Source organism: Mesoplodon densirostris, chromosome 6 (assembly GCF_025265405.1).
Source record: "Mesoplodon densirostris isolate mMesDen1 chromosome 6, mMesDen1 primary haplotype, whole genome shotgun sequence".
Lineage (NCBI taxonomy): Eukaryota > Metazoa > Chordata > Mammalia > Artiodactyla > Ziphiidae > Mesoplodon > Mesoplodon densirostris.
In genome coordinates, this window is record NC_082666.1 from 17,300,925 (window position 1) to 17,324,339 (window position 23,415).

General features: G+C 46.7%; 1 protein-coding gene across 4 annotated transcripts in view; it reads left to right on the top strand.

Moving 5' to 3' along the window:
• Positions 1-23,415, top strand: part of ASTN2 (astrotactin 2) — a 927,905-nt gene that overhangs the window by 202,625 nt on the left and 701,865 nt on the right. For all 4 annotated transcript variants that reach the window (XM_060101146.1, XM_060101145.1, XM_060101147.1 and 1 more), the window contains exon 3: positions 18,333-18,717. In XM_060101146.1, coding sequence (XP_059957129.1) covers positions 18,333-18,717 — 385 coding nt within the window. The remainder of the gene's footprint in view (positions 1-18,332; positions 18,718-23,415) is intronic.

Here is a 23,415-nt window from a genome sequence, read left to right on the forward strand (position 1 = left end):
CATGACATTCTTTGGACAAGTCTCCAACCAACCAACAGGCTGGTGTTTCTTCCACTGCTTGCCCACTGCCCCATTGTCTCCAGCTCACTACCTACAGCCGAGGGCAGCCTCCTTGGCACTTCCCCAGGATGGTAGGAAGCCCAGAGCCCAGTTACCACTGCTTCAGGATGGTGGCCATCTGCGGGCTCTCTCAGAGCCTCCACGTTTCTGCATCTTATTCAGAATAATCCTCATGTTTTGGTAATGATGGAAGGCTGTGTGGACTGCGGGATCCTATCAGAACTGAGTTTATTGCTGAGCTCTGCCACACCGTAACCCTGGGATCTTGCACAACTCATTCGGCTACTGTGTGCCTTGGTTTCGGGGTATGTGTAATGGGACTCAGCACTACCCTAGCCCCATCACACCGACATCACCGGATTCCCAGGGCTGAGAGGCCCACAGCTGGCCGAAGAGGAGCTTAAGGCCTGGAGTCAGAAGGACCTGCCTTTAGTTCCCTGGAAATGTTATTTAATCACCTCCCTTAGAGTAAAATAGTACAATAATACATTTCCTCCCCATTTCAGAGATCTTCAGACTGTAGGGCTGGGACTAGAGTAGGGGAATGGATGCTTCACTCATCTTGGGCACGGAATTGAAAGAGTTGTCAAAACACTCAGGAATGCATTCATTTTGATTTTTTAAAGTAGTGTATTAACATATTATTTATCTTGATTACTAAGTTTTTGGCATCCCTTTACGTTTTGCATGCAAGACGAGCACCTCCCTCGCCTCGCCCTGGTCCCAGCCGTGTAACGCAAAGCTAGCTGCTCAAATGAGGGAGTACTGCAGGGAAAAGCTTTTAAACCTAAGTGCTGTGCAAATGATGCTGTTTTGTTGCAGTGGTGGTTGTTTATATTGTTTGCTTGTAGTTACAGTAATACACTTTTAGATGGGAGGAGATTTTTCCCGGAGGGGAGAAGAAACCCTTCCAGATTTTCTACTGATCTTACAGGTCTGGGTTCTGATCATGGGTCTGATACAGACTCATTTTGGGACCTGGAGCAAATGACATAACTTCTTTGAGTTTTCTTACCTGCAAAATGCGTATATTAGCACCAACCTCAGATTCCCTGTGAAGATTGATTCAGTTAGCGCAATTAATTTGTCAGTGCGATGAAGGTCTTGATATTCCCCTTGGCAAAATGAAAGAGTACTTTTTTCTAGTTCTGTTCCATGGAACCCTAGAAATTTCAGGCTCCCAATCTTCACTTGAACTGGAAATTTTTTATGTTTTTTTTTTTCCAGAAATGGGTACCCAATTAAGATTTTTTAAAAAGGAAAACGTTCACAAACTAATAATCATAACAACCTGAAGAACTCTGAGTTCCTTTCTCTTCTGACAGTTGGAAAGGGAGATTTTAGTTTAGAAAGATGAGTGTGTCTGTCTGCTCCCGCCAGGTTTCTCTCCAGCCCCTGCCTAGCATGGCATGAGCATGGTATGAGACACGTGGACTGATCAGGAGAGCTTAGCTGGCACTGGAGGACCGGGAAGAGAAAGAGGAAGCGGGGTCAGGGGGCAGTGGTCTGGATGCCAGGCACGTCTGTATGGCCTCTGCTGAGTTTAACTCGTCTCACTCTGCATCCCAGACACCATCTATCCCTGCCCACAGCTTCCTTTGCAGGCTGGTTGCGGGCAGCTGGGTACCACTGTTGCCTTCTCTGATCTGGGGAGAGAGGGTTGGCTCTGCCTCTAGCCCTCTGCCAATTACTTCTCCTGTAACTCCCTTCCTGCTGCCCAGCCCTCGTACACAGCATTGCAAAGATGCCCTTCTGCTACAGCGAGAGTCCATCAACATTTTACTGGGGAGTCATTGGTCCAAATGGAATCTTACAGGGGGGGGATCTCCAGTCCATAAGACAGATACAAGAAGCGTTTTATAACAGTGGAGTCCTATCATATGCACATTTAATTTGCATGAATTAACCTATATATGTCTTATGACAAGAGATACAGAGACAGAAATTTAAGAAGTTGGGTCATTTTCTCACTGCTACACTCAGTGAGCATTTATAATCCAGAGGGAAGATGGGATGGGAAACATGAAACTACTGTCTTCCTTGGTCAGTCTGAATGTCCACTACTCACAGTTGGTGCTGCTGTGCCCTGTGTGCAGTTCTCTTGTTTAAATATATCCTTTTCTCTCTTGCTTTTTTTTAAAAGTGTGGTTCTAAATTCAAGCCAATTATTTCAGGTGCTGAGTCAAATAAATAGTAACAGGGTCATTTCAACTGGATCTTGAAGGGTGAGCAGAAATGTAGGTTTCAGTATTTATAATGCAGTAAGAGTTTTGAGAGTATATTTTAATTTCATGCATGTGTATTGCTTACATACATACACGTGTATGTAAATAGCACTTAGTGATTTTCAAAGCCTCTTCACCTGCATCCTCTCATTTGCTTCTCCCAACCACCCTGGGAATCAGGGAAGGTAAATCATCATTGCCACTTGACTGGTGAGGAAAGAAACTTGAGTGACTTGCCCAAAAATCTCATTAAGAGAATTAAGTTCTGAACTCCTGACTTCCACTGAGCCTGATACTGATTTAGGTCCAGCAATTTTCCATGATATCCTCCTTTTGAGTGAGGACCGATTGCTTGAGGGAAACTGGAGACAGGGCATCCCTCCAGAATCCGGCCCCTCCCTGATTTCCTCAGGAGTTCCACTGCCAGCCTGCTCTCTGCCTCCTGGAAGGGCATGCGGCCCTGCATCCAGGGAGCCTTCATGAACCGGAGACCCTGGCTAAGCCCCTAGAAAACTCGCTTGTTGACAGCAAAGCGGGAGGAGCCCCAGAAACCAGGCACAGACAATGGGAGGGAGGGAATCATGTCAACATTCCTCCCTGTGCAGAAAAAAGAAACAAGTATTCAAATTGAAAGTGTCCACTGAGAACAAAAAGGGGAGGAAATCCCACACCTAGTTGCATTGTGGTGCAATTTCAGAACAGTATGGATAAAAGGCAGGGGGATGTAAAAGCTTTCAGAAAGAGAGAAAGAGAGAGAGAAATGCAAAAAAAAAAAAAAAAAAAAAAGTTCCCTATAAAGGAAAGAGAGACAATGCAGTTGTGCGTGAATATGATAATAGTAACAGAAAAATTTGCTGAGAACATCTATGGACCAAGTAGTGGGTATTGAGCCACCCAGTTTGTGGTGACTTTTATGGCAGCCTTGGAAATGAATATCCCCAGCTTCCTTGGGGGCTCAGGATTAAGATGAGGATATGGGGAGGGGGAAGGGTAATCTGGGGCAAAGTGAGAGAGTGGCATGGACTTATATATACACTACCAAACGTAAACTAGATAGCTAGTGGGAAGCAGCCGCATAGCACAGGGAGATCAGCTCGGTGCTTTGGGACCACCTAGAGGGGTGGGATAGGGAGGGTGGGAGGGAGGGAGACGCAAGAGGGAGGGGATATAGGAACATATGTATATGTATAACTGATTCACTTTGTTACAAAGCAGAAACTAGCACACCATTGTAAAGCAATTATGCTCCAATAAAGATGTAAAAAAAACAAAAAAAGGTGAGATTCAGAAACAGGGACTTTCTCTGGGGCAGTCCTATCCCACCTCCACCTGTTTGTTCCTCCAGGGTGTTCTGGTTGGCTCAAAATCCACAGGGCTCTGGAGGGGCCAGGAACCCAAGCTAGTTGTTCTGGATTGAGCTCAAACCCGTCACCAACATGGGAAGGAGGTGACTCTATGACATGGTCATTTAGTTGAGCTGCATCTAATTTCTCTTTAATTGACACAGTTCCTAGGCTGTCCCACACCTCATCCTTCCAGCCTCAGGCTCTAGTGGCCCCTGAATGATACGTCTTCTTGGGTGGCTGGTTTGGGGGAGCTATCACTGACCCCTTTAGGCTATGAAGTGCTGAGGTTTGGGGTTCCTGTACTTCACCCTGGACTTGAGCTAAGGACAGTGTACAGTCTTGGAAGCCCAGCTGGGGCTGGATCTGGATCTGAGGGAGGTCCCTGGAAGGATATAGATGCAGAATCTTAGGGATGGAATGGGGAAGCAGAACTCGGAGAGCTGCCTTGGAGCAGCCCAGCTGGTGACAGCAAGGCCTCAGGGAACAGGGTCTGAGGTGCTTAGCACTCATGGCGGGGGTAGGGGCTTAACCGTGTTTCAGATGGGATGTTCCCTGAAGAAGGAGGGAAAGCATCACCTACCAGCGCCCCCTGCAGCCTGTGCCCTGGGTTGCCAGAGGTGTTCCCCAGGGTGGAGGGCATCACCGAGGTAAGAAGAGTTACTAAGAGTAAGGCAGTAGGTGGCTGGCAGTTCTCTCCGCTAACTTGGGGTACTCAGGAAATGCTGAATTCTGTGTTTTTGAAAACTCAGGAGACAAGGAGCAGGAAGGTAAAGAGGAAAGGCTGAATCGTACCAGGTCAGCCCTGATGGTTGCAAGGAGGGCACTGAGCGATTTTTGCTTCCCGCCTCTGTCATTGCTCACATCTGCCTCCCCTTGAGTCCCCTCTCTTCTCCGTTCTCATTGGTTGTCATCTTGTGCTTGACCCTCTGCCCTTAGTAACTACCATTCCCAGGGTTTTCCTGATCAGGCCCAGTAGGGGAGACCCTCCAGGCTGTCACAACATGCCTTCCAGACAATTGACAGCTCCATCACCGGTGCTGGGAAATGGCAGCAAAACAGTGCCTCCAAAAGACCCCTAGCGTGTGACTTGTGATACGTTTTGAAGAAACTTGATGGGTAGATTATGAAGGCATTGGAAATATTGGAAAGCCTCTGGGTTTGCAGCTTTGCTTTCTGTGACTTCAGTGACACTCTGCCCGAGTTACTGCTGGTATTGTGTTTCTTCTTTCTTTTTCAACACTTATTTTACTAAACATTGCTCTGCGTAAATCACTTTGCAACAGAGAAAGTTCTCTTATAAACATGAGTCTCAAGATGGGTCCTTACATAAAGAGGAGAAGGTACCTGTTATCATGGTCTTTTTAAAGATGGGGAAACTGAGGCTCAGAAAGTTGAAGTGGCTGGCCCAGGGCTGTACGGCTGATCAGTGACAGCCAGGACTTGATGCTACATCGTGGATGTCCCCTTTCACTTAAAGTCCTATTATTTCCATCCAGGCATAGGACTAGGAATAGCAAATAGATATAGCTATCAGTTTGCTTTCTGTGGAAGGTGATTGTGCATGAATAATTGGGTTGGACATCACCTCACCTCTTTGCTTTCTGGTTCATTGTCTCCTGAGCATTTACAAGCAAGCAAATGATTAAACAGGCTTGGAATGCAGACCAACTTCTCCTCTTTGCCCCCAAAGCAAGGAGAAGTAGCCTGACTGTTGTCCTGTTTGCCTTTTAATTACCCACAGTGCCCCTTCCCTGGCCCTAGGAGGGAATGCACAGCAGTGTGTGTGTGTGTGTGTGTGTGTGTGAATTCACTAAGTATCTTCCAGTCTTCTAGCCCTAGGACAGGACTCAAGGATGCTTCAGACTCAGCCCTTTCCCTTTTGGGACTTCCAGGCCATTTGTAGAGACATCTATCTACCCACTCATTTATCCACTTATCCATCCATCCATCCATCCATCCATCCATTCATCCATCCATCCATCCATCCATCCATCCATCCATCCATCCATCCATCCAAAAGATATTTAGTAAGCACCCACAAAGCACTGAGTGCTACTTTCAGCACTGACAATAAAGTAATGAACAAAATGGAGGTCCTATCTTATGGAAGTTCTATTCAACCATAAACAAAGTTAACACATGAATGTATAATATAACAGCAGGGAGAGGTAAGTCCCCTTTGAAAACAGTTAAATCAAGGAAAAGAGATAGAGGTGCCGTGATGGACACAAGAGTGAGGGGCACCATTCACCAGGGATGCAAACGGAGGTCTTCACTGACGAGGGAGGCTGTGTGTTGTTTGCAGACCAGCACCTCCACCAAACCTCCTTTCCCCACCCAAGAGTTCTCAAGAAGCCAGCTCACGTGTGAAGCTCCCTGCCTGTATGAAAGTTATTTTGAGTGTATTAAGTGTTGACCAGCTTCTCCGTAGCCTCCGGCTTCCTTGAGAGTCTGAGCTCTCTTTTCTGTCTCAGAAGGCTGGGTTGTTGGCACAGTGGTGTAAGGTTGGCACCGTACTAGGGATCTCTCCATGGACCGTGTGTGTCTGCAACACATTCCCTGAGGATGATGCCCTGAGCAAAGGCCACAGGGTCCAGATACCACCGACTCTAGGGACAAACGAGAGCTTCAGGATTATCACACACTTTGGATTCTGGAACCAAATGTGTGCCCTGCCTCTAACTGACTCTGCAACCTTGGGCAAAGTCACTTCTAGGAGGCTGTCTTTCCTTGTCTGGTAAATGAAGAACACTTCACTTACAGGGCTGCTACGGCCACCTCGTTAAAAAATTACACATGAGGACCAGTGAACTTTCTGCAAACTTCTTCAGTTTATAAGGGGGTAGGGCCAGGGCTAGGACATAAGTGTTCTGGTTTCTTTCTCAAGGCAGTTTTCCTCTGTCAGAATTTTTTAAACCGCCATTTACTGACCACTGGCTTTGTTCTAAACCTCATCTTGAATGCTTTGTGCATTTACTTGTTTAATTCTCACAATAACCCCATTCTGTGAAGACTGCTCTCCTCAATGTCCCGATGAGAAAACTGAGGCTTAGAGAAGGGCAATGACCCACCCAGAGCTGCACAGCTGGTACACGATAGCTCAGGTACCGGAACTTGGGGCCATCACCTCCTGCATGGTTAGCCAGGCTGCTTAGTTGGTTATCCAGCCTTTCTGTCACATTTTAGGTATGAGTATACTTGGTAAGATGGGCCAGCCTACTCCGCTACCTTTGAACTTAACTGTAATTGGAATGACAGGGAAGTCCTTTTTATTCCCACTTCTTCTATGTTTTGCACTTAGAAGCTATCAGAACCTTTGCTTCTTACTGTGTTTCCTTCTGGCATAGAGCTTATCAAACTGGGCAGTACAGTCATTATCTGCTTGCTTATCTATTTCCCCAGACTGACTGCAAGTTCTTGAGGCTTTATCTGGGTTTTCCTAAATCTGGGCAGAAGGTTTGGCACAGGGGCGGGGCACGACAGTAATAGCAGTAACAGTCAAGCCAGTAACGTCCATGTATTGAATGTTTTTTTGTAGGTCAAGGGCTGTAGGACATATTTTACATACATCATCTTATCTAATCCTCACAGCAGCCCATTTTGGTGAATGGCTTTATTCCATGTTGGGACTGCAAAAACTGGGCTTCACAGAGAGAAGGCCACACCCCTGGAAAGTGGTAGAGCAAGAACTTGAACTAGGGCCTGCCTGGTTCCAGGCATGCCCTTAATCTGGTGAATGAGTGAATCAGTGAATGAGTGCAAGTCTCCTCCACAGTCACTTGGGTTCATCTGTTTATCTTCATGACTCAAAGAATAGGAGAAAAATCAATCCTCTCAGAGGTGCTCCCCCACCATCCATCTTCAGAGTGGGATTTCTGACAGAACTTGAGAGGCCACCTGAGGATGTGGAGAAGGATACTGATTTGTGCTAAGCGCCTCCTGTGAATTGTTTTCAGTTCTCTCTCCCACACACATGGAGAACTGCCAAACAGGTGTAGGTATACATCAGTCACCTACCCTCAAGGAGGCATTTATAATGGATTCATTCGTTAATTCTTCCAAGAAGTAATTGAGGATCTACTATGTACCATTCAAATTTATTCAGAAATAAATGAAACCCTGCCCTTCCCTTCACTGCCTCTCACTGTAGAAATACAATCAGTGCCTAATGAGATCTACTCATTATTGGACCCTGGGCTTGGTCTTGGGTACGTGGAGTTGATTAAGGATGTCCTCCAGGGGCACTCAGGGTGATGAGAGGGTAGTTGGAAGACAGAAGCATGAGTCACTGGGGGTCCTAACAGGTGAGTACTTAACCAGCCAGAGACAGCAGGTTTCACAAAGGCTTGCTGAGAACTCATGACCCAAGAGCTGAGGTTTAAAGGACTAGACAAAGAAGTGGGGGAAGCACATTTCAGGCAGAGCGGGTGGCATGAGCGAAAACACAGCTGTGTGAGACGGTGCGAGGGATACAGGATGTTTCACTGGGGTTGTGAGTTCATGCTTATACAACTGAAATGCGAGGCGGGTGTCATGAAAATATATATATTTCATCTGTTCAAAAATGCTTTCACGTTTGCCTTTGCTTTTCTGATCTGGAATATTGGAGCTGGAAGGACTGTTAGAAAACAGCCAATTTTATCTACTTGCCCTGAAGAGGGGAAGGGCCATGGTCAAGGTCACACAGCTTGGAGAGCAGGAGTAGGAGGAGAGCAGGGTGATCAGGGGAATGTTTTGGGAGACTGTACAGAGAATATCTCATACTTTAATAGAGGCAGTTTGGTGGCTTCACCATTACCTTGTATCTAACTTTTCAGGAAACAAGGCCTTGCATCAATAACAAGGATGCTAACATTTCCTGAGATCTACTACTTGCAAGCCATTACGCTCAGTGTTCTATAATGCAATCTCATTGAATCCTCCCCAGACCCTCTCAGTTAGGTGTTAGTGACCCAATTTATAGAGGAGAAAACTAAAGAAGCACCAGTGATATACCAGTGACACCCAAAGGAAGGATAGTACAGCCATGACTCAAATCCATGTCTGCCTGACTCAATGTTCATTAGCTTTCCTCTTGATGAACTGCTATAGCATTCAGAATGATCACCCAGGATTTGGCCCCCATTCTGATCTGATCTAAAGATGGTTAAGAAAGTTTGAGCTGGATGGGGAGTGAGTATGTCTCAACAAATTTCTGCATTTTTACTTTATTCCCTTGACATCATCTTGGGAAATAAAATAGGGTCGCTAAAAGATACATTATAAGTAGATGATTACTTTAAAAGAAAAAAAGTTTCATTTTCTATAATGGGACCTCCTTAAATAGGTCACCCGACATCTGTCTAGTGACAAAGAGATAACTATAGATAAATATAGCCAGCCATATATATCTATATCTATATCTATATATAAAGATAGTTGAGAATATATTTTTATACACATGAATACATACATACATGTATATAATATATATATTATATACATGCACATCTTTGTTGTTGTGCATTTATCCGCTCCTAATTGTTCATACGTGTAAACTTATCTCTTCATTTGATTCTGTGCTGGGATCTTTCATAACCTTCTGGGAGCTTACCTAGGAAAAAAATTACCACATAGACAGATTCATCTCTAATCCAGTGACAGAATCCACACCTCACTGTCACGTTGGCACTTTCTTTCTGTCCCCTTCCTGCCAATCAAACACCAATTCTTTCCACCCTGTGGTGTGTCTTATTTCTACCCCATTAGCTAACTACTCACTTCAACTGCCCTAATCTCAGATCTCATCTTCTCTCTCTTAGACCAGGGCTTCCTCAACCTCTGCACTATTGAAAGAAATAATTCTTTGTTGTTCCTGGCTATCCTGTGCATGTAGGATGCTTACAGATTTCCTGGCCTCTACCCATTAAATGCCAGTAACACCTTTTCCCTAGTTGTGACAACCAAAAATGTCTCCATTATCAAATGTCTCCTGCGGGGCAAAATTGCCCCCAGTCGAGAAGTGCTGTCCTGGATGACTGTGAATAGCTATCTCACTGGTCTCCCAGTTTCCAGTCTCCTCACCACATACATCCAATGTGATCTCACCACTCTACTGCTTAAAAAAAAAAGTCTTGGATCCTTAATGCCTAAAGAATAGTCATGCCATTTGCACTATGGTTCTGACCTATGTTATCATCTTATTTTCCTGCAGTTCCAGTGGCCATTCCCAGTCTGTGAGAGAGTGGGCCTGCAGTTTTACTGGAAATAGCCCCAGGTGGGAGGTCTTATCCCATATATTTGCCACTGTGTTGTGTATTCTCAAGCAAGTTTATCTTCCGAGCCTCCACTTTTTCATCTGAGCCGTGGGTATAATCATCTAACCAATTGGGGAGCTTGAGGATCAGTAACTCTAATACAAGGTAGAAAATGCTAAAGCTCCTGAAGTAAGGGTTGAGATGAAGTATTCTGGGAATTCAGAGGGTAAAACGATTCCTTCTGGCTGAGGCTGCAGACGGGGAGATCCCAGAGGAGTTCACCAAGGAGATGGCAGTGAAGATAGCCATGAAGTCTGCCTGATGTTTCAGCTTACAGATGTGGGGTTGAGGAATAACAAGGAGGGCAGTGTTGCAGGCAGAGGAAATCTCAGAACATTAAATAGGAACAGTGAGTTCCCATGTGGTTGAATACTTGGCATGGTGCCCTATCGTAGGTGCACAGTAGGGTTGGTGGCATGGATGGGGGAAGCATACATTTTGAGAAGATTATCTCAGAGGCATACATTTTGAGATATAAGTTAAGCAATTGATGAACATGAACTGTCAAGCTGCAGGACTTTCCAGCTTACTCAGTGGGGAGGGGCTTTGTTTCCCGCTGTGCATTATTTATGATAGAAGATGGGCTGAGTACAGTGAAGGAGATGGAATAAAGCCTGGGAGATGGTTCAGAGTGTATTCAACTTATCATGGTGAAAGGTAGTTGTGACTGGGACATAGGATAGAGAGAAAGAAAGGTTGGGGAAAGAAACTATTTTGTAGATCCAACTGTCAGGATTCATGATTTCTCAGCAACTTTGGGGAGTGTTGGCTACATAGTCTGCCTCCAAAACCATTTCAGGATGTTCTGTGATCTTGGTCAAGTCACTTCTACTCTCTGTGCCTGTTTCCTTACCTGTAGCACCATGGGTTTGGACTATTTTCTAATAATCCCTCCAGCTTACACATAGTCTGAGGCCTGAAAGAAGATGTCCCAGAGAACTTGGAGACCCAGCCCCTTTCCCTGCTAGCTGTCACTCAGCAAACGGCCAGGAGAACACCCAGTGGGTCATCAGGCCTCAGCTGTCCTGGGGCCAGACTCAAGTGACGAGAAGGGAAGGACATTACTTGGGAGAATATGCATGTTCACAGCTCTGAGGATTAAAGGCCCATGTTCTTATCACTGCCTAACAGAGTATTATAAATCCATTCTTAGAATACCAAATCCTTTTGTGGCTTGGCTGTTGTGAGGGAATATTAAAAAGGCCAAAGACAGAAATAATCAGTTTCCGAATGACACGTTGTCACATAAAGCATTTCTCACATTATCCCTTTCTTTCCTTTCTCTGGCTCCTTCTCCTGTGCCTGGATATTTTAACCGGAAAAATAGATTAAAATGGGGCCAGGCTGAATGGAGTTCTAACCTTGACTTTTCAGAAGGCTCTCTCGGCGTGGTGGTTTTGGAGGTGCTTTCTATTTTTCACCTCTGTGTGGTTTTCAGCGTTTGATATTGTGTGTTTAAGCAAACCAGCTGGAGGCACGAGCATTGCGATAAAGGCAGAGCAGCAAAGAGGGGCCATACAGGGTCTGATCAGGTGCCCTCTGGATGCTAGGGTCAGATTTACATTCCTCTGGCAAAGTCTGGGCAAGATTTTAGGCTTCTGGATGTTTACTAAGCACCTTCCTGGACCAAGCACTATGTTTTAGGCTGGATAAATGAAGGCTCAGAAACTAGAGTGGGAAAATGGTCAACCAGATGGTTACGTGGTAGCAGTGTAGCCAGAAGACTGACAACCATGGGGTTTGTGAGGGAAGAGAGCACAGCCTCATCCCAACATGCAGAGGCAAAGGTGCTCCCTGAGGAGGCGATGTCCAAGCCGAGATGGCTGGGTGAGTTGAGGTGAGCACATGAAGAGGAGTATATTAGCTTCCTAGGGCTGTCACAGCAAATTATCACAAACTGGGGGGGCTTAAAACAACAGGAGTTTATTCTCTCACAGTTCAGGAGGCCAGAAGCCCCAGATCAAGATGTCAGCGGGGTTTGCTCATTTGGAGGCTCTGAGGGAGAATCTGTCCCATGCCTCCCAATAGCTTTTGATGGTTGCCAGCAATCCTTGGTTTTCCTTAGCTTGTAAATGCATCAGTCTAGTCTCTGTCTTCACGTGATTGTGTGTGTGTGCACGTGTGTGTCCTCTATTCCTTTTCTTTAAAGTTTTTGTTTTGTTTTGTTTTTAGTATCTTTTCTTGCTGTGGGACATGTGGAATCTTAGTTCCCCGACCAGGGATAGAACCCGCGCCCCTTGCGTTGGAAGCACAGAGTCTTAACCACTGGACCACCAGGGAAGTCCCCTCTATTCTTTTAAGGACACCAGTCCTTGGATTTTGGGCCCACCCAATCCAGTATGACCTCATCTTAATCAATTACAACTGCAAAGACCCTATTTCCAAGTAAGATCACCTTCTGAGGTTCTGGTTGGACATGATTTGGGGGGTGGGTATTATTCGAACCACTACGGGAAGGGAATGATTGAGTGCTCTGGGCTGAGGAGGAAGCCACTGGGGAAGTGCTCAGAGCATCACACTTTGGGAAGATGCTAATCACACAGTGCGACTCCAGGACAGGGTATGAGGTAGGACTTGTAGGGAAGGGAGGCATGAGAAGGAAGCAGAGACCTAGGCATGAAGGGGCTTAGGTGCCAGGCTAGGGATCTGGGCATTATTCTGAGGGTGGGGGAAGGGTATGAAAGGATTTGATTTGAGGTAGAGGAATAGAGAGGCTGAAGGACTGAGGCTGGTGGTGTTGACATTTGTGGAGCCAGACTTTTATCTAGATCTTTCATTGTCTTGTTTAATCCTTAGCTTAACGCTTCACATTGGGACCAATCAGCACATTTTATAGGTGAGTCTGTTGTAGCACAAGGAGGTAGAATGTTGCAGCCAACTTGTCATGGCCAACAGCAAGCAGGGACAGGGGCTCCCACGCTGGCCTATGTGCCCCCAGGATACCTGCTTTACCCCATCACATCACTCTGCCCTTGACATCGCCCACGCTCACCCTTGCCTGGCTCCACGGAGGGATCTGAGACCAGTAATAGAAGGAGTGAGCTTCTATTATTAGAGAGGCTTCTAGTAGGGAAGTTTCCAGGACGGATGGGAACACGTATTCCTTCTCCTGTCTCTTTCCCACTTCCTGCCTGACAGCTCGGTGAAATCCTCAGACCCATAAGAAGGTAAAACTAATCACCCGAGGCTTGTGCTGCTTGCAGTCTCACAGAAACCTACCCCTAATCAACAGACTGAGATTTTTATTTCTGCAACTCATGGCCACATCTCCAACCTTGTTTGTCTTGGGCTGCCTAGAGGAAACACAGTCCACATCAGATTTGGCTTTGGGTTGTCCCTGAGGCCAGCAGGACCTCAGCTTGCCACCCCTTGAGCCTTGGCCTCTTCTTAACTTGCTTTCTAAACATTCACAGCCTTCTCCTTACATCCTCTTTTCTCTCCTGGGCTCCCTGCGTGCCCTGCAGCATTTTCTCCTCCGCTGGGGTCTGTGTTTGCCCCTGGCGGGTAGCCTCAGTGGCTGGACACTCTGCCCTGCTCACCTTTCCAGAGACAGACCTGCTTTTCTGTTTGCTTGCCCTGGTGAAGGAAGACTGCAGAGAAGGGGGCGCTCAGCTCTGCAGGAGTGGAGCAGCACAGCAGCCTGGACCGACCCAGGTGGACGCAGATCATAGTTTCTTCTTGATTTTGAGTGACTCGTCTGCTTTCTTTGGGTGAAATGTTCCGCTAGGACAGAGGTGGCTGTGTGGTTCTCTTGAGCTCCTTTGCTTGTGCACAGTACCCTTCAGTTTGCAAGGACCGTCACATCGGTGTTTAGATTTCATTTGCACAACAACCTTTCGGATACCATGAATGAGTATCATGAGCATCGTGGGTTTACCACGTGCCAGGCACTGAGCACAGCACTCCGTGTCCAGGAACTCACATCTAACCTCCCTCTATAAGGACGCTTTTTATACGGTTTCGTGAATGAAAAAATTGTGATTCAGCGCGGTTCAGCCCTTTGTCCGTGATTGCCCCATTTTTATGTGATAGCATGAGATTTTAAAGATGTCTTTCTGACCCCCAGCCTTTACTCCTAACTATGTGCTATACTATTCCAAGTATTACCAAGTTGATTTTACAGATGAGTGAACTGAGGGTCTCTAGGGCCTCTGGGAAATTCGAGATCACATAGTGAGTCAACTTGAATTCAGAACCTTTTCCTGCATGCTCTGAGCCTACCTCTTAAGGTAGGGCTGGTCAGTGGTGCTTGAAACATCACCCGAGCTGCTACTGTGTCTTGGGTGAGGCCCCCTGAGCCCTTTAGGAGCCCAGCCTGGGGATGTCTGTTTCCGTTGGTCAGTGGCACAGTGAGACCTTGATTACTGGAATTCTCTTTTGGCCCAGTTTTCACAATGAAACCCTGATCTGTAATGGAAGCTGTGTGGTCATTGGCTTAGCTGAGCTGGTGGGAGCAGAGGTCAGGGCAGGCTGGGGAGTGAGGGAAGGGAGCATGTGCCCCAGTAGGAGGGCTGGAGCCACTGGCCTGGGGTCCTGTCAAATGAATCAGCAGATCATTGAGCTAAAGGGAGTCCCAGGCTCAGCTTCCATCAAAGTGGGGTGAGGGAGGTGGGTGGTCTTCCTCTGCCGCCTCCTTCTGGAAGCTCCCTAGGCTGGGAAATCTGTGCCTGAAGTTGCCGAGGTAATTTGAGGAGGCAGAGGTGAGGCTGGACAGGGGCTGATTACACCTGGGGTGTGCCTGTCCCTTCCCACCACAAGCAAAACTGTGAAGCCAGGATGCAGTGAGTCTGAATCTCAGCAGCACTACCTGGGTAAACAGCCTCCTGTCTCTGGGCCTCTTTCCTCACGTAACATAGGTTAACGATGCCTTATGTGCACAGGTGTAAAGGTAAATGACAGAGCATATGTAAGTGTTTGGTCCAGACTGAGAAGGATTTAGGGACCCAAGACAAGGTTTGCAGAATGAACATTCAGGGGCGGAAGGTCAATCATTCATTCATTCATTATTTATTCATTCAACATTAAATATACACTTGTTGAATGCCCTTGGCAACAGCAATAGCGAACAGTCTGTGAGCAGTTACATGTGTCCCACATGGCACTAAATATTCTGCAGGCATCTCACTTAGCCTCACAATGATCCACTGAGGTGACCCTGAATACTACCCTTATTTAACCAATGAAGAAACCAAGGCTTTGAAAAGTAGTGACCTAGTCAAGGTCACACAGCCTCTTAAGCAGTAGAACCTGGACTAAAACTGTGTCAGTCTGAGGTCAGCTCTTAGCCTCTATGCCAAATATAGCTAGAGGGCTCTGGAAGCAAAGGAAGGGGCTTTCTGCCTTCCAGGAGCTCCCTGGGGTTGCTTTATGAGCTGATCCAGGACTGCATGGGAATCCAGGGAGGCTTGTCGGGATACAGTGGTGGGGAGGGAGGAGTGGTGGTGGTTACCTGTGGACAGATAGGTTAAGCCTCATCTTTCCCAGGTCAGTTTTGGTCCTGGGTCTGACCACAGGGTCAAACACCCATAATCAGGGTGAGCAGAAGGGGCCGGGGATGAAGGACTCTGGAACCAGGCAAGGTCTGCCCCTCACAGCGAGTGAAACAACCAAAGGGGAGAAGATAGAGGGCTGAGTCAGGCAGGGCAATTTCCCAAAGGGTATCCATGGACCCAAATTAAAAGCTTCTCTGAAGAGTTTGCCTCGAGATGTGCCCCCTGAATCCTGGATTTGAAAACAATGTTTTCCTTTTCCTTCTCGGGATTCCCTTTTACTTTGTACGCTCTCACCATCCTTCCCACTTTTCCTTTCCCTTCCTTTGCTCTGTAGAATCACTATGCTGTCAAATAGCCACTGGCTATGCAGTGAAGAACTGGGTTCAAATCCCTGCCTTACCACATACTGGCCTTTTATTCCCAGTTGGACCTAGGATCAAAACCTGTGTGACTTTAAGCAAGTTACTTAACCTCTCTGAACCACCTTCCCCTCATTTCCTTTATGGAACAGAAACTATTACAGAGGATTGCCTTAAAGATTAAATAAAATAACATTAAGTAAAAGTAGTAAGGAGAGGGCCTGCTACTGTTTTATTGAGTGACAGTGTTCTTCCTGCCTCCTTTTTCTCTTCACTTATCTTTCTTATTATCTCTTCTGTCCACACTCCCCCTTCTGTCTCTTTCCTTTCTTATCTCTGGTGTAAAAAACTGACAAATAATACCACATCACACATGATTTCTAGACGTAGAGCAATCTCTATTGTACGTTCTGTGGAGGGAAAAAAGGGTTTGTTCTTGTTTTTCTAGGGCTCCAGAGGTACTAAACTATGCACACACACACACACATTTTTTTTTTTAATTTTAGAATTTTATTTATTTTTCTGTGCAGCAGGTTATTAGTTATCCATTTTATACATATTAGTGTATATATGTCAAGCCCAATCACACACACACATTTTACATACACTTGACAGATCGTACCCACACACACACACATATACATAAATATGCATACTTATAGCTTTTTTTTTTTTTTTTTTTTTTTTTTTTTTAGTATATTTATTTTTGAGTTCTGACATCCAGAGAAACCTTCCTGGGGATCCCACAGTAACTCACCGCCAGAGTCAAGATGGGGCTGTCAGCCATACCTGCAACCCTGGTCACCTCTTAGCCCACTTACCACCCACTGCCCATCCCCCGTGGAGGTGATGCATTCTAGCTTAGTGAGTTGAAGGACTTGAAAAAGAAAATCATCCTTTTTTAAAGTAGTCAGCAGGACAGCTGAATCATTTTAGTAAATAATGTTCTTCTTGGCCTAAACAGGTATCCTTTACAGCAGTTACACCCCCACCCAAGATAATCTATTCAGGGTTAGTTAACATCTGTCATCTTTGCTAGATGTTATACAAGTAGTTTTCAGAAATTGTCCTCGCCTTCAATGTGATCATAATTAAGGAAGAACAATCAGCCACATGGGTGTGGTTGAAAGACTACAGGCTTTAGAGCTAAAACACCAAACCAAACACACACACACGCAGTGAGGCTCAGAGCTTGCTCTGCTGTGCACCATCCGAGTTCTAGAGTCTCTTGGTTTATTTGCCTCTCTCCCCCTAAACCACAAGCATGATCCTCCCCAAGTGCAGGGATTACACATCAGGGACTCAACGAAGTGGCCCCGAATCTCCCAGGCAGAAAGCACAAAGTATAATGAAGTGAAGCAAGATAACTGAAGGGGCTACCCCTGTTCCTTGGAGATGCTCTGGCACAGGGTGAATGAAGGGAGGTGAGGAGAATATAAACCTTCCACCTCCAGCCCTTGACAGGTTCTGTGGGGAACACAGATGTGCTTTGGAAATACCCCTGCCCTTGAGGAGTTCACAGAGCAGGATATTTCATGAGTCTCATGAATCATGCAAGATCCATTGGTAAACACTTTAGCCTGTTTCAATTTAATGTATGGTGTGCAGACTCAACCAAATTTTTTTTTTTTTTTTTTTGCGGTACGCGGGCCTCTCACTGTTGTGGCCTCTCCCGTTGCGGAGCACAGGCTCTGGACGCGCAGGCTCAGCGGCCACGGCTCACGGGCCCAGCCGCTCCGTGGCATGTGGGATCTTCCCGGACCGGGGCACGAACCCGTGTCCCCGGCATCGGCAGGCGGACTCTCAACCACTGCGCCACCAGGGAAGTCCATCAACCAAATATTTACTGGTTGGATGTGTTAAAGGAAAATAAACTTCAGTATGCCTTAAATTTCTGATTAAGGGAGCCCTAGAACAGTGCATTTGTTCATTCATTCATTCAACAAATACTTATGAAGCGCCTAGTTTGTCCCAGGCCCCCTGTTGGGAATCAGTGTTTTTGATAATAAAAATATACTTTATGCAGAAATTGTTTGACTTGACAACACTATTGTATATTCCCAGCAGGATGGAACAAAGGCTGCTGTCTCTTGAGCCCTCAGTGGACTCATTCTAGACATGAAGAAGCAAGGCTGACAGGGTGTGAGCAAATGTCCTGGGGTCACTCAGCTGGTGGAAGGCAGATTCAGGACTCAGACGCTCTGTGTGTGAAGCCACAGCCCTGACTCATCCCAGTGTTTAGCAGTCTGCATCACTCTGGCGTGACGGTTATCCATCTCATTTGCTCCTCATGGCGACCTTCTGAAGAAGGAAGGGCAGGGGTTCTTACTCACCCTTATACAAGTGAAAAACAAGGTTCAGAGAGGTGAAGCAGTTTGTCCAAGGTCACACAGCTTGTTGGTGAGAAAGCCAGGTTTGGAAACGGTGTCGCTCTGAGGCTCTGAGAGCCAAAGCCAGGGATCTGGGCTGAGTGTGGTGGACGGAAGACCTCCTCTGGCACTCCGGCCCAAAGAACAGTGGCCCATTTGCTTGTCCTTCTTCCCTCTCGCTCCAGGGTGGCCTCATTGCACTGCTGCTGCTGCTGCTGGTGTTCACTGTGGCACTGTATGCCCAGCGGCGCTGGCAGAAGCGTCGCCGCATCCCCCAGAAGAGCGCCAGCACGGAAGCCACTCACGAGATCCACTACATCCCCTCCGTGCTGCTGGGTCCCCAGGCCCGGGAAAGCTTCCGCTCCTCCCGGCTGCAGGCCCACAATTCTGTCATCGGCGTGCCCATCCGGGAGACCCCCATCCTGGATGACTATGACTACGAGGAGGATGAGGACCCACCCCGGCGGCCCAACCACGACTCCCGTGAGGATGAGTTTGGCAGTCAGGTGACCCACACCCTGGACAGCCTGGGCCGACCAGGGGAAGAGAAAGGGGACTTTGAGAAGAAAGGTGAGTCTTCCTTCTTGCATTTCACCTTCCAGGGGGCATTTTGGGGAGCTGGGAAGAGGTGCAGGAGCTGGGCGGTTGGGGACACAGGAACTGTCTTCTGCGCTAAGCCATTTTTGATTTATGGCCAACTTCCAATGGGTTTTCAGAGTTTGTTTTCTCTGATTCTTCAGTGTTGATGGGAGGAAAAAAAGAGTGTCAATGTGCTTGGAACTGGAGTTTTGAGGAGCATCAGAAGTTATGTAGTCCAACATCTCTCCAGTGTCTCTTGATTACCTCCCTTGATGGCCTTCTCACTACTCAGGAAAGCTCTCATATCATTTCCAGACACTACTATTGGAAGGTTTTTCCTTATACTGAGTTGCAGTCTGTTTCCCTGGCCCTCTGTGTCAGAAAGTGAATCTGAATTTTTCTTCTCCAAGGCAGCTCTTGGGAAATGTAACAAAAGGAAAAGAAAAAAATAAAAGGCATCCTGTAACTTTTAGAAATCAACCTCAATAAACAATCCCAGTTTCTTCAGCTACTCTGATGTGGCATATTTTGAGGCATTTCACCCTTTTGATCACTGTCCTCTAGATGAAGATTGTAATTTGTCATGTTCTGGAGTGTAACACCAGAACTGACAGGCGCTCCTCTTCCTCAAGGTGGGAATGCTCCTGTGCTGAGAAAAAAGCAATTTTCACCTCCCTCTTGCTACCTGTTATGCTTCTGTTGATGCAATTTGAAGATCACTTTTTTTTTTTTTTTTGCAGTTTTTACTGGCCCATGGTTGGCTTTTTGATGACTAAAACCTCTCATTCTTTTTCATGTATGTTGTTGCAAAGACCCATTCCTTTTGTTCTGTTGGAGGACAATTGATTATTTGGACATAAGTGCAGGTTGTGTTTATATTTGTCTTTATTAAGTGTTATGGCTCCAGCTGGTTTATAGATGGAATTTGGCTATTTTTTCCTTTAGATAAATACTACAAAAGTACTCTTCTGCTTTTTTCCCATATTGTCTTTGTGATGCTGGTGGTGGGTTAAAGGTTTGGCCTTGAGGCCCCAGTGTTAGAACTACTCTTCTTTGTGAGCCATGAGGAACCATCATCACTGCTTGGCCCAGTCCTGGAGCTGTGAACTCGACATTCTTTTCTTCCGCATCTAAGATGTTTCCTCTCAGATCCATGTTTCCGTGATACTCAGTGGGCAAATAGGAACACTGGGGACTTCTTAAAAAGGAGGAATTTTTGTTAAACTTAGAAACCCAGGGAGGGAAAAGAGTGGTAAACAAGCGAGAGAACAGGTTTTGGAGTTGTCTGGACCTGGGTTCAAATCTCGTCTCCTTTGTTTGCTGGGTGACCTTGGAAAAATGGGAATTCAGTCCTCCAAGTCTCAGCTTCCCCACTGACGGATTTTTGGAAGGATTAAATATAAAAATAAACCATGTGTAAAGTACCTAATGCAGGGCCTAGTATCTGGTATGTGTTGAATCCCTGAGAGCTGTGTTTGTAGACCTCAGGCCCTTGGTCTTTCCTGGGCCTCTAAGACGCTCCCTAATCCAGCTCCCTATCCTTCGCCAGTCTTCCTCTAAGTGCCAGCCACCACGGTCCGCTCAGTGCTCTGGAATGTCTGCGTCATTTCCCTTCTCCGCCACGATCTCTTGTGCCTTTGAACTGTTGGTTTACTGACAGTTTCCTCAATCTTTGCTTTCTCAAGCATTATTTATCTTTTTTCATGTGACTTCTCATCTTGGCACAGAACAGTCTGCATTTATTTCATATCTTCACATTTTGTAGTACCTGCCTGGCACAGTGCCTCCCGTGTCAAGAATGTCCAGTGAGTGCTGGACAAGAAAGATGACCGTAGAGAATGAGGTTGTTTGGGAGCAATGCTGTCAGGCCAGAGCATCGTGCCTCTCTTGTCTAACGTGGAAAGTCGCTTGGGTAAGACACACAGCATCTTCCCGTTTGCTTAGATTTGGACTTCTGCAGCCTAATTGACTGAGCCTCACTGTGTTTATGTGGGAAATGGGTAAATTAGCAGCCAGTCTGACCATCTTATAGCTTTGCTGTGGGGATCAAATGATACATGCACGGCAAGCGCTGAAGAACGTTTCCCAGAAAACTTCTAGGAAAGTTGTGGGATTTGTTTTCCACACCAGAATCTTTCCCAGCCTAGCCAAGAGGAGTGCTCCATGTCTCCTTCAGTTCCTGGAGCAGGTTGTGATTACTTTGAGCTTCTTACTTATCACTGTTCAATAATAATCCGTTTCTCTTTCTGTTTTCTACACTAACTAGACTTGGAGATTTTTATTTATTTATTTTTATTGAGATATAATTAACATAGAACGTTGTATTAGTTTCAGGTATACAGTGTAATGATTCAATATTTGTGTATATTGAGAAATGATCACTGCAATGTCTAGTTAACATCTGTGGCCTTACATCATGATGATTTTTTTCTTGTGATGAGAACTTTATGCTCTTAGCAACTTCCAGATACACAATAGGGTATTATTAACTCTAGTCACCATGATGCACATTCCACCCCCATGATTTACTTATAAGACTTGGAGATTTCTTTTTTTTTTTTTTTTTTTGGCGGTACGCGGGCCTCTCACTGTTGTGGCCTCTCCCGTTGTGGAGCACAGGCTCCGGATGCGCAGGCTCAGCGGCCATGGCTCACGGGCCCAGCCGCTCCGCGGCATGTGGAATCCTCCCGGACCGGGGCATGAACCCGTGTCCCCTGCATTGGCAGGCAGACTCTCAACCACTGCGCCACCAGGGAAGCCCAAGACATGGAGATTTTTGAGAGCAAGGGCAGTGTTCCTTATCTTTGTTTCACTAGCGTCCAGCGCAGTGGCTAACACTTCATAGATGCTCTGAAAATACTTGTTGACTGGATGATTAACACAACCCTCAATCATATGGTCGATCGGATAAATCCAGGCATTGGTTAGACTCCACAATTCTCAGTTCCAGACCTCGAATTATCTCATTGACCTCACATCTGAGGACCCTGGAAACCAAAGTGTTGGCAGAGGCCATCAGTAGTGATGACCAGAACCCAGAAGAGAGTAGCCACTGGTTGGGGGTGAAAACCCAGGAAGAGTCACTGATGACAGGTGAGCAGCCCCCAAGGAGCAGAGCCAAGAAGCCGCCAACAGAGGCAAAGTCTTTCCCCCCTGCCCCCATCCCCACGCCCGCTGCCTCCACCGAGCTCCGTATGGAGAATGGAAAGCATCTTCAGAATGGGGAAGCAGGTCACTGCCCATAATCCTGTCTGACTTCTTTTCCTTCCTCTCTTCCTTCTCTCCCCCCTCCCTCCGCCCTCCCCTCCCTCTCCCTCCTTTCCCCCACAAGCTGGAACGTGATGCAGTGTGGAGATAAACACTCTGCCCTCAGGAGGCGGAACAGTACAGAAATTTAGTTTACCACCCAGCTTACTAGCTCTGTGACCTTGGATAAGTCACCTCCTCCTCTCCCATCAAAGGGGCACTATACTAGTATTCTACCTCCAGGGTGATTGGGAAACGTACATGAGGTAACACAGGCAGAGGGTCTGGTACAGTAAACATTCAGTACACATTTCTGTCATTGTTATTCATACCATCAGTCCTCAGAGTTGGCCCACTGTGCCAGAGGCCGTGATAGACTCTGGAATACAGGTGAGGAAAGCAGAACCTTTGCCCTTAAAGAGCATGGCAGTAAACCTCCTTGGAAACCGAAGCTGAAGCTCCAATAGTCCTGGGTCTCTCTGTGCCACACAGCAAGGGGGCGGCAGAGTCGAGGTAAGAGCTCCAGCCTCCTGGCCAGAGAGCACCCTTGCTGTGGATAGCTGCCGTGCTCAGAATGGCCTACAAGGCATCATGATGACGGCCCATTTCATTGGGGTTGGGGCCTGCCAGGTCTTGTGTTCCTTAAAGAGAACCCTCAGGCTTGCCATTCTAGCTGCTGGACATTCCAGTTATTCACGCGCACAAAGCGTAGACCTGAGTCTTGAACGACAGAGACAGCACAGGGGACAGGATGGTGCTGGATCCAGAGGATACAGAGGACTAGCTCCTGAGACGGGGGGAGGGGCTCTGGCCTCCTCTCCCCACGGGGTCCTCTAGAGTCTGCGCACTCTCAGGCTTACCACTGCGTCGTAGCTTAAAGATGCCGCTGTCCCTTGCGTTTTCTTTCAAGCAGAACTCTATCTAAACAATAACAAAAGCAGACTCTTATTTTCTGAAATCTCAACTTTAGATGAGAAGCATACAAGAGAAATCTAAAGAGGATGAGTATGAATGCATGAGAAACAAGACCCAGTCCTTGCAAGGCAGCCTGCTGGAGTGGGGGTGAACAGATGGGCTTGGCACCCCGCTCTTGAGTGCACTGGCCGCGTGGCCCTGGCAAACCTCTTAGCCATGCCTTTGTCTCACCTGTTTTCACCTGACCACGTTATTTTTTTCCACATTCCTCTGAGCTGGTTTTAAAACGAAGTACGATTTGGAATAAAACCAAGCACTTCATTTAATTCTGTATCCCAGCTGCCCTTAGATCCAATAAGGGTAGGAAAGGAAGAAACCTGGGTGAGAAGAAAGTAGAAGACACACTTTTCCTGAGTCCAGACAGGATACTGGACACCCTAACCATGGGGAGGTGGTAGCTGGGGTCTGTGCTTGCAGCACTGTGGCCCCTGAGCTCCTGTTCCCCCTTTCCTGGAGAGAAGAGGGCTG